This window comes from Urocampus carinirostris, chromosome 17 (genome assembly GCF_059441175.1).
Source record: "Urocampus carinirostris isolate Australia breed hairy pipefish chromosome 17, RoL_Ucar_1.0, whole genome shotgun sequence".
NCBI classification, from domain to species: Eukaryota; Metazoa; Chordata; class Actinopteri; order Syngnathiformes; family Syngnathidae; genus Urocampus; species Urocampus carinirostris.
The window spans coordinates 27,479,448-27,491,786 of record NC_142365.1 but is presented as its reverse complement, the minus strand read 5'-3'; the positions used below and the strand labels follow the sequence as shown (position 1 = coordinate 27,491,786).

Genomic DNA, 12,339 nt, shown 5'->3' with positions numbered 1-12,339 from the left:
CTAAAACGATCGCTCTACCTCCTGAGCTACTGCCGCCCCAATAATAATGGGTCCCAAGAAAGTTAGTGATAAGAGGAATGAAAAGTGGAAAACAATGACAGCAATGATCAATTTGAACAAGGAAACGCTTGCGTAATAGTGTCTGCCATTGAAGCGCTGCTGGAAGGTACAGTAAATGTTTTAATTGTTTGTCAAAGTCCTGCAGTTAGCTTTTTCTCTCTCAATTGTCCTTTCCTCATTTTGTCACTCACTTCCTGGCTGTATTTTTCAACCCACACCTGGTGTCACTCGTCTTGATTACGCTCCAATCTTTCCTCTCTCTCTTCACTATTTAAAACCTCTGTTTCTTAGCCTTGTTTGTTTCCAATTTACCGACCCTTCGAATCCTTTCCCGACTTTCCTCTTCACTGAAGTGAGTTTACCGGACCACCTACCCTTAGAAACTGAAGCCCCAATACCAGATTCTTAGTCAGCCGAACCCACTAATATTAACTAATATTTGCATTTTTGGATAACGTAAGTCCTCGTGTGCGCAAATTTCATAACATGTTTCATCCAAGGGCTGTAGAAGGAACATATAGACTATGGAGAAAAATGCTAAGCTAAATTCTTGTATGAGTAATTTTGTATTTTTCATTGCCTATGCTCGCATAAAAAATGCCCGGTACTTCTCGCAAGGACAAAAAACTTTCCTAATCCTTTTATCTTTGACAAGGGGAAATGTTTTCCATTTTGTCCTACCCCTTGCGAAGTGCTACTCACCCAACCCCCAACATTTGTGGCCCCCTACCATGGTGACATCACACAAATGCGGATAAAGCACACATCCATAGATGTTCAATACTTCTGCTAAACAGACGTCCCACTGTTATTCATCAGATGATGCGTTCGATGACTGATTGAGATCTGAAGTTCAAGATCTTATGTAAAGGGTCAGGGAAGCGAGCTATGGGGAACACCTCTGATCAAAATCATGACGCTCTAAGGCTCTTTTGAACAGTGCATGTTTTGTCTTGAGCAAAACGCGCCACAGGTGTTAAAATATTTTCCACAAAATTCACGTTTGCCCTTTTCACACTGAGATACTGCAAAATTACCTTTCAGACCGTGACGCGATGTGCTAGTTCACTGCCGCAGCACCAAAAACATACGGAAGCAGTGCGAGTCGGATGTGAAACTTTGCCACACTGTCCCTGCATCACGCAATACAATTTACACACAGAGAAGCTTCTGTTGTATGTCTGATTTTACCTCTAAAGGCAGAAAATTGTGAGGCTGACTATTTGCAGCAGCTCTAAAAAAAAAAAAAATCTGCAGTGGGATGATGATATAAAATCGAACAGCCTCCAATTTTCTTGTGTACTTATCTCCCCAAAACAACATTGCCGGGCTTCTTCATTTTGCCCTACTGTCACAACTTTTCTTCTCATCTCTCAAAATGTTTGGAGAAAGACATCAACATCTTTAAAGAATCCATTGATAATATGTTAAATTATAAGACTATTGCTAACTATTAGATTCTGTCAGCTACATACAGTAAATGTTAACTACTTGTGGCCATTCGAGGTATACTACCATGATTTTTTAATGTTAATTGCTGCATCCCAAGATTCTACACAGTTAATACACTAGAAGGTAGCCCTCAAGGCTAACTACAAAAATGGCTCATGCTACATTAACTATTTGATTTCACCTCCAGACAAACGATGCACTATACTGAAAATTTGGAGCAAAAAATGAAACTTTGCAGGTTAACGCTTGGCAGAAATACTGAAAAGCAAAACCTAAATAAATTAAATAAAGAAGAATTTAGAAAATCTATCTCACACTTTCTTGGAACAAAGGTACTATATCAAATGATAAATAAATAACTGACTAGCATAAAGCAAGATCAATATAATTATTATTTAGGATAACAAAATGATACAGAAGTAAAACCGCTGAGAGATCTAAAGTGCTAATGGCATTTCATTGGTTAAAGTGTCTGGTTATGATGAGAAATAAATATATCACATTTGCTATACTGAACAGTCTTTCTCTCTCTTTTAAAGTACCATATTTCCTGGACTATTAGGCACATCTAAAACTCAAAATTTGCCAAAAATTCTAAAGTGCGCCTTATAATCGGGTGTGCTTTATATTCTAGAAAATATGTTAGGTTAGAATTTTTATTTGAAATGTCTAATAATAATAATGTGTTAAGGTCCGGTTTTCACCTGGTTTGAGACCGGGTGGAAACATTTGTTGGCCTGGAGGGATGGGCACCACCAAGCTGTGCTTGCCAAAGACACCACAGAAAATGGTGCCCCTATGATACTTGGTTAAAGGTTCCAACCGTAATAATAATAATTATAATAAGATTGGATATGCAAAAGCACTGTACATCAACTTTTGAAAATCCCCAAAATGGCGTTTAAAAAAAATATGTACACAAAAGTGCTAAGCTCTGATTAAACAAAGATCATTGGAAAATATTTACTGTATTTTCAGGACTAAAAGACCCACCCCCTCAAAAAAAAATTAAAAAAAAAGTTTAATAGAAATTCAAGGGTGCTCCTTTCAGTCTGGTGTATCTTGTAGTAATCCAAGAACATTACAGAAAGTTTTTTGGGGGCATCTTAGCTTTAAATGGACAGGGTAGTGAATAGTAACCGAAATAAAACGGTAGACGGGAGGGAACTGATGATTATTATGATGCAAAAACGAGTCACATTTCTTAAAGTAAAAACATAATAACAAAAGTGAATTAATCTTTCACCTCACATAGCTTACCATAACCCTCTGCAATGAGGCAGGAGAATTGTGTCCCTGACTCTTCATCTGTAGATGGAGCATGTTACACACTAATTGTAATGGAAAAATAACTTTAACTCTGAATAAATTGAACCATTTAATATGACTACTTGCTCTGGATAATCATTAGTATGTGCTATTTTTTGGGAACAAGCAGTTATGTCTATTGGCTGTTGTCAACTTTTTTTTTAATTGAATTTAAATAAAAAACCTTTGACTACATGGTTACAAAATTGCCAAGAAAAATAAAAAGGTATTTTGTCATGTATTATATCATGTATTATGTCCAGTGTATTGTTGCTTTTTACGGACATGTATTATGTCCTGTATTTTGTCATGTATTTTCTTCATATATTTTGTATGTACTCTGTCATTTATTTTGTCATGTATTTCGCCTTGTAGTTTTTCAGGTATTTTGTTTTGTAAATTGTTGTGTATTTTGTTTTGTCATGTTTATGTCATGTTTGTTGTGTATTTGTGTTTTTATTCTGTAATGTTTACGTCTTGTTTTGTGTTGGGGGCGGCATTAGCTCAGGAGGTAGAGCGCTTGTTTTGGGATCAAGAGGTCGCAGGTTCGATTCCTGGCACCTCTATGTTACATGTTGAAGTGTCCAGGTAGGTCTTCATTGACTTGAAAAGAGCAATATAAATGCAGACCATTTGTCTATTTTGTTTTCTTTTTTTCTTACGGTCATGTACTTTGTTGTGTATTTTGTAATTCATTTTGTTGTGTGTATTGTTTTTTTTTGTGTATTTTGTAACAAATTTTGTCATTTATTCGGACTTGTATTTTATCTTGTGCATTTTTTCGTGAATTTTGTTCTGTATTTGGTCATGTATTTTTTTGCATATTCAGTGATTTATTTTGTTATGTATTTTGTCAGAACAAAATGTTATTTAAATGAGGGGGCGGCCCAGTTCACCGATTGGTTGCCCAGCAATGATCGAATCGGTTACTACACTGATCAAACAACAGGTGGAAAGCTCTACCAGTTTGACCTTCACCCTCATTTCAATAACATTTTCATGGTGACAAAAAACATGGCAAAATACTCGACATATACCAAAATAACAAAATGACACAATAAATGATGAAATGCATGTATTTCGTGTATTTATGTACTACCTGATTTACTTACAGTATGTGTTCATTTGTCTGTATGGCACTTATTTGTAGATATTCATTTATGTATACATTTGATCCGCTCCATGCTAACAGTCATGGGCTACCTGGCCACACCCTCCGCCCTTCTTCCCGCCTCACCGTGCACTCCATCTCCTCTGGCTCAGCTTTGACCTGGACCGAGGGCATTTCGGACGCTTCTTCTTCCTCTTTTTCTTCCTCCTCTTCTTCTTCTTTAGTTGGCGATGGCGGCCTGGCCTCCTGCGTCAGGACGGCCACCTTCTTCTTCTTCTTCTGGCCTCCGCTCCTCCTCTGAAAGAAGAAGAATATTTGATGAAAAGGAGGCAAGTTCAGGAGGAGCTAGGACGTGAAATGGTATCTTACATTCAAGAAGCAGAAAAAGTTAAGACTTTTTTATGGACAAATACACTAAAAAAGAGGAGAGGAAAGAAGGAGGCCTAAAGTGGAGCCTTCCACGGAGGGAATGAGAAGCCGGCGAGGAATAACAAGCTCGGGAACGTGCATTGGGGGGAGGGAAAAACAAGGAAGGAGTCGTCCCTCCTCTCTTTCAGGCAGGCAGGCGGACACACCCTTTTCTGGAAACGCTCACAATGAGGTGTGGCCAGGACTTTTTTGTCCACACACACACACACTCATGCGTACATTTACATGAGTCTCGAGTCCTGATAAACAAGCCATTTCCTAAACTAACTTCCGCCAATGTCCACAACAATCCACCGGACTCTTCAAATAGAGCGCAACAAGTAGCACCCAAAAAAAAATCTTCATTGTTAAGTAACAGTGGCGGAGAAGGTCAAAGTGTTCACCAAGGGTAGTTTTCTATGCCTCACCGCAGCTCAACAACACGAAGCTTTTTGCACATCAAAGAGGTGCCAATAAGGCAGGGGTGGAAAAACTACGGCCTGTGGGCCACATGGAACCTGTTGAGTTCTTTAATCCAATCCTGCCAGAGCAGGGGTCGGGAAGAGCCATAATAGCAAAATAATATTTTTTTGGGGGGGAGAAAGAAAGAGATCCAAACTATATGTTTTTATGAATCGTATTTTCTTATAAGGCGCACTTTTAAATTTCTGGTCAATTTGGAGTTTTCAGGTGCATCTATAGTCCAGAAAATATGGTACTTTACCCCAAGTTTTAATCTGGAGTTTTCAGTAATTACCTATTTTCCAGAACATGTCTGAAGAGGTTACAAAGGATTACTTGCATCCATCATCTTGCAGCTCTTTGAACACAATCAAAGGTAGTTAAAAATGTTATGTACAACCATCTTCTGGGGGTGAATTTGAGGAAAATCATTTCTATCCGCTGATTATTGTTCTAAAAATCGTCATGGTTGCATTAACAACGTCATGGTACAGAGTACGGACCTCTGTGGACCCCCTGCGCTGAAGCATGTTTGTCATGTGACCCGGCTCTAGTGGATTCCACAGTGAGGTGTGGCCTCGACCAATCAGATACGGGGTGTGACTGTCCGCCACACAACTCCCACGCACTCTTGCATGCAAACGCAAACTCACACATAGACACACACGGGTGCCCTCCAGGCCCATTGTGAGGGGGACAGAGCCCCCTCTGTGCTTCTAAACAAAGGTAAAGGCCTCTCCATGCCACACCTTCCCCCCTCCCCTCAGCTGACCAATGCAAAGCTCTTAGCACTTCAAAAAGTTTACTTTCCATTAAACTTTAACATACTCAGTAATAACTAGTTGGGACTAACACGTTAAGAAGGAAAGTGATTATTGAATGCAATCACGACTACTGAAACCCGTTATTCATAAAATGTTGTACTTCTACAGTAGTAACTACTTGGTGAGTTTCTTTATTTTCCAGCTACATTATCAAAAGTAGTGTCCTCTGATTGTTGAGTACTCTTGCCTTACTTAAATTGTCAAATAAATCCCTCAATCTGCTAGAATACGTTCTCTGGAAGGTGTTTTTACCTACAAAATACAATTGAATACAGTTATTTTGGCGCTGACTCAAGCGAAGTGTGTGTGGATTTATTGTTATGTAGCTATTCCCCCTCCCTCACATACTCGAATCCAAGAGAAATTTGAATCAATAAAATAAAATACTGAAACATAAGAATCAGCTTATATTGTATGTGCATAAGTGTTTGGGTGTCATCAGGAGCCAGTGGTAGGCAGCATATGGGGAGGGAAATGTTTCTTATACGGGAACAACAAAACAACGGTAATGGGGCGAACATAAGCACAGTGTATGATAAAAGTGTGCTGAATTTTGACGTTTTTAGAATAGAATGGAATAGAATGTAATAGAATTGAATTGAATTGAATGGAATAGAATAGAATATACCTTTATTGTCATGGGTTGAACATTTTGTAACAACGAAATTGGACGTGGCACTCCAGGTTCACATTTAACAGTAAGGATAAAAGAAAATAAGAAGATAAAGGAACAAAAAAGATAAGGTTATGATTTACACAATTTAAAGGAACAAAGAAGATAAAGGTTATGATTTTCACAATATTTACACAAGAAATGTGGGCATGTAGGATGTTACATACAGTTTTGGGATCATATTAGTACAATATGCGTTTTTTTTTAATTTTATTTGCCGTATTTGTTTTTTATTTGTATTTTCTTTGTTATTTTTGCAATACACCAGGTCTGGAGAAAAAAAAATGCAGAGGAACGAAAGTTGATAGATGACCGATTTGACGACTGGCTTGTTTCTAGCAATTAGGTGTCTTTCCATGTAAATGGCAAAATTGAGAAGCATACCACCCACGCATAAACTTCTTGAGCATCAGTGAGATTCCCCAAAGATGACCGTGTTTGTCGAAGTAAGCTTTCTATGGAGCATGCGTTTTTGAAAAAAAAAAAAAAAAAAACAGTAAATGGTGAGACGTACCTCAACATGCTGGAAAACCAGTCATGGATAAATTGAGCGAGAGTCTGGTGACTTCATTTTTAAACAAGATGGTGCATCACCACACTGAAGTATCAGGGTTAAACATTTTCTTAACACAAAACTGCCAGACGGATGGATTGGGCGGTCTGGACAGAATGATCACGATCTCAATTTCTAGCCACCCAGACTTCCAGATCTCACATCATGCAATTTCTTTTTGTGGGGAGTTGTAAAAGGATTGGTCTACTGGTATGTGTTCCTATTCCAAGAGACTTGGATGAGGCAAAGGCACAAATAACAGAAGCTGTGAAACTATTGACAATGCAATGCTGGAATGCGTTTGGCAAGAGTTTAATTGTCCATTTGTGTGTATTGTGACCAATGTTGTTCACATTGAACATCTGAAAATTCCATGTAAAAATGAGACACGCTTTCTGAATAAACTGCAAATTTGGAGGCCTGCCTCACTGAGATAAAAGAGTGGATGTCACTCAATTTCTTGCGTCTTAACTCTGAAAAGACCGAAATGTTAGTTATTGGTCCATCTAAATGCCGCAACTTATTCTCTAAAACTGCTGTGAACATTGACAAATGTCACAATACACAGAGTGACTCACTTAAAAATTTAAAAATTTAAGTGTCACATTTGACCCCGATCTGTCCTTTCAAACACATGTGAAGAAAATTACTAGAACCGCTTTCTTCATCCGGGCACCGGTGTTGTGGAATGCTCTTCCCCCTGCAACCTTAGTGGAAATGTTTAAATCTAAGCTTAAAACTCACTTCTACTCTATAGCATATGAATAACCTAAACTGCTCACGTGTAATAACCTGTGTTCCCTTTGAGATTATTTGTGATTAAGTTCTATACAAATAAAAAGGACTTGACTTGACTTGACCAGATGTGTTTTTACATCCTTCATAGTTTCCAAGATATGCAATGTCAAAATGTACCTGAGACTTTCAGAGCACCCTTTATATCATGATTTTTTTGTGATTTTTTTTTTTTTTAGGACACATGATTTCCAACGGGCATGATGTTTAGTGGTCGACTGCGCCTTTTTTAACCTTTAATAATTACAATCTAGTAATATAGTAGAAACATAGTAACTACATAGTAATAACACAGAACATAGAAATGCATATCAAACTAGTAGCCATTCATGCTAATCAATAATTAAAAATAAGCACCAAGCTTTACATAGGTTGGCGACCCCTGGCTTAAGGCTAGCGTCCGTTCAACTTTGCAAAGAGAAAATACAGAACAATTAAACTAAAAGGTTTGTCAACCCTTTTCATGACCAAATGCTAGCACTTTTCAAAGATGTTTCAACCCAATTTCCCAAATTTTCCCGTATCATTAAAAGAATACATTTTGGTGTATTTTGCAAAGCCACAAATACATCTGCAATTTACATGATATATTTTGTCTGCACGATTTTTAATTTTGCGTGTGCATTTTAGATCTTGAGTAAATTACGAATATATTTGTGGATGTGAACAATATGTGTGTAAATAATTTTGAGACAAATCTCTCTCCATGTGGGAAGTGGGTATGATATGGTGATATGTAGCTTACATTTTCAGTTGCAAGAAGTTCTTTCCATTACAATATAATACAGGGAAACAGCACCTTAATTTTTTGTATGGCTCAAAAGAAATGTCCATAATTTATTCATATTACTTGCACTATTACACGTCATTGTGCCCTGTTTGGATGTAGCATGCACCGATCTTATGACCCGTAAGGGGTGATGACACTTCGTAGGACAATGTCATACAAACTAATGCAGCTGCCCTTAATCACGAAGGAAAAAATGCAACGGCAAAATGAAGCCACACGAGAGCAGTGTCAGCGTTCTTCTTTAAACAGACGCATTGAGAAACATGGTAACAATTTACAAGCCCTACACCCAAAATTCATCATTTGGAGAACACATACAAACCCTGAAACTATGATCTTAAAGTTCTCAAGACCTTGTAAAATTAGCCCCCCTACTTCCACCCCCTCATGCAAGAAAGATTCAGAACACAGCCGGGATTCTGAGGCCTGGGTCGTGAAACCAAAGAGGAAAACCCAACAGGGGGCTTGCTTGGGAAAGTGTAAGGACGACACGCTCGCAAAACAAAGGTGGTTGTTACGCCAGCAGTTGAAACAAAGATCAGACCAAAGAATGACGATGAAAATTTCCTGCCTGTTTAAACAACTGCATGTTTGACGCATACAAATATAAAACCACGACAAAAAAGGTCACTCAAAAATGTCATTTGGCCCATGCATGTAAATTTACAAACTTCAATCATCAAATAATTACAGAAATGCCATTAATCTGTATAAATATGAAATCTGAAACATAAACCCAAAAGCTGCAAGTCTCACTACATGATCTCCTCGAGTTGGTTCACCATTTGTGTTAGTACAGTAATGGGAATTGCGGCTCTTTTTGAAAAGCCGGCTCTTTTGGCTCTGCCTTCCATATGGATTTGTTTTGATGCTTTAATCAGTATATGACCAATAATAATGTAACATTAAGCACAAAATGAATAATACATTTAGAAAAATTATAAAACTATTATGTAAGTGAACTTTTAACTCATTTCAACTTATAACTAACAAAGGCACAAAATATCGATTAAAACATTTACAGTTGTACCAAAAATAAATTAAACAATCCAAAATAATTGTATTCTTTAATATACTCAAGTCAAAAATATACAAAGAATCCCCGGGAAAAAAAAAGAACATTGACCAATCACGTCCACCTCAAGAGATAAAGAAGCGTCTCATGGTTGCCAGCTCCTGATTGGTGGGGAGCCAACTCCTGTCATTCACTTCAAAGAGCCGGCTCATCGAGCTGATATGTTCCAAAAAACAAATTATCATCTGGAAAGGAGACAGCTCCTGATTGGTGGGGAGCCAGCTCATGGAACAGTTATGATCACGAACGACACATCACCATCTCGGAAGGAGCTGTCATTTACTTCAAAGAGCAGTCTCATCGAGCAGTTATGTCCTCAAACAATACATCATCATCTCGAAGCGAGCCGGCTCATAGAACTTTTATGTTTGTGAACGACACATTACCATCCTGAAGGGAGCCGGCTCATGAGGGTGAAGCGCAGACACCTGCAATTCACTTCGAAGAGCTGGCTCATCGAGCTGTTACATTAGCAAACAACACATCACTATCTCAAGGTGGGGAGCCGGCTGAAAGAGCCATCACGTTCGCGAACGACATCATCATCATCTCAAAAGGAGCACCGCTCTCTTCGATCACTTCACTGCCTCAAAGGGAGCCAGCTCTTCACTTTAATGAGCTGGCTCATTGAACTGTTATGTTCGCAAAGGACAAATGACTACCTCAACGGGAGCAAGCCGGCTCCCTTCGCTCATCTCATAAAGCCAGCTCATAGAGCAGTTATGCTTGCGACCATACATCACTAATTTGCGTTTTAAAATGGTAAATAATAAATGGACTGCGGGTAGCACATGGGTCATGGGTTCATGTCCAGTTACCAGCCTTATTGTGTGGAGTTTGCATGTTCTCCCCGTGAATTTCCTCTTGGCACTCCGGTTCCCTCCCACATTCTAAAAACATGCATGTCAGGTTCAAATTGTCCTTAGGTGTGAATGAGGAAGGTAATTGTCTCTCCCTGTGTGCCCTGCGACTGGCTGGCAACTAGTTCAGGGTGTCCCCTACCCACTGCCCGAAGTTAGCTGTGATGGGCTCCAGCATCTCCGCAACCCTACTGAGGATAAGCAGTGCATCCAACGGATGGATGGATGAATAGATAAATGGACTGCATTTATATCACGCTTTACCAATCACAGAGGACCTGTGAAGCGCTTTAATCACACACTTCACACTTTAAAGTATTAGCAAGACACCAGGGCTGTAAAATTTAAGCAAAATGAAACGTTTTTTTAAACAAGACATAAAAAGCCAAATCACAGGACTGGGGATGTTTGTTGAGAACTGTCTACGGATGTGTGGAATATCGTGACAACCCCCCGCCCCCCAAATCGAAAAAAAAGTTTGAAAAATGTCTTTTGGCCTTATGGGGGCAGCCCAAGAGGCCATAACCACAGGAAGGACTAGCCAATAATTCCTTAAGGTTTGTTTTGACCTAATCTGGAGCACCCCCGCCGGGCAGAGAATTCAGTGGAACGAAATGAAAAAGAAATGGTGGAGTTGAAAGGGGGCAACGTCGATTAAAAAAAACTCATATTAAGAAGTCATGTAGACACCAACCGCGCCCAGTCCGAACCAACAAGAGTAGGAATCTTCTGCTAATCCCACTCAGACAAGCCAGTAAGTGTGGAAGCCGTGGAGGGGTGGGATTTGGTGTAGGAGGTTGGGGGGTTCAGTTAGACCTTATGAGGACCACTGGACTGCAAAAGGAGGGGTCTCACTCTTGAGAGCAGAGTTCCAGGAACTAGGGAGAAAAAAAGGGCGGGGTGGGTGCGACCCTGTCAGCTTGTGATCTCCACACAGGAAGTCAGGGTGGGGGTAAGTGGGAGGGAGGCGGAGAGGGTGGGGGTTGGTTGGCCAAGGAGACGACCGAGAACGAAGACAAGAAGGAAAAACAAGAGTGAGGAGTCAGTGAACAAATACTGATGGGAAAAAAAACACATTTGCTTTTAGCAAGTCAAAAATCTCCACAAAGTATTTTTTTGTTTTGTTTTTGTTCTAAAACACAGCACCAGCACTACCCTTTGAAGGGTGAGTAGGTATATATTTAATAGAGTTACGGTGGTGACGTCTCAAGGTGACTGAATTTCTCCTCATGGAGATATTCTCCCTTGCATCTAAACCAAATTGCTATAAAACTATAAAATCAAATACTGAAATCGGGGGTCAACTGATATGCGCATATTTGGTTGTGTGTCACCAGTGACTACTGGTGCGGAGCAAATGGGGAAGGGGGCGTGGCTTATACAGGAAGAACAAACCAACAGGTAATTAATGGAGCAAAGTGTGTTGCATTTTGGTCTTTTTATTTGTGAAATTACTTTTGCAATACACCATGCCTGGAGAAAAAAATGAAACATCTTAGACAGTACCTAAAACTGGAGAAGGAAATCTACGAGGTGTTTGAAGCCCAGAGACAAAATGGATGTGGAGTGCCTTGATAAAGTGTTTGCAAGCTCTCAAGATTGCACAATGAAAAATGTATATGTATATGTATATGTATATAATATGTATATATGATAATTTGTAACTAGATAGTTACTTTTTATCAGGAGACCAGAACAGACCAGGAAACCCCAGAGCATTCGTTTTAGTTCTTTATATAAGGAAGCGTTCAGGGCTTGCGGGAGGCTTGATGGCCGTCAGACATCAGCAGCGGAGCCGAAGAGATAGCTTCGGATCAAGTGGCCAATCAGAGTGCGGAAGTAAGGCAGGTCGAGTTTACCGGCGCTGGAGAGGAGATCGAAGCGTGGGACAGAAACAGGTCGGATTGGAGGTAGGCAGAAACAGGTAAGCAGAGTTCTTTGACGAACGGGAAATCAGGAGAGTCACAC

The 12,339-nt window shown here is 39.5% G+C and overlaps 1 protein-coding gene across 3 annotated transcripts in view; it reads right to left on the bottom strand.

The window, feature by feature from the left end:
- Positions 1 to 12,339, bottom strand: part of klf8 (Kruppel like factor 8) — a 66,245-nt gene that overhangs the window by 24,469 nt on the left and 29,437 nt on the right. For 2 of the 3 annotated variants that reach the window (XM_088320467.1, XM_088320469.1), the window contains exon 2: positions 4,058 to 4,228. In XM_088320467.1, coding sequence (XP_088176593.1) covers positions 4,058 to 4,228 — 171 coding nt within the window. Of the gene's footprint in view, positions 1 to 4,057; positions 4,229 to 4,300; positions 4,427 to 12,339 lie in introns of those variants that run through there. The other variant, XM_088320468.1, reaches the window with a different exon arrangement.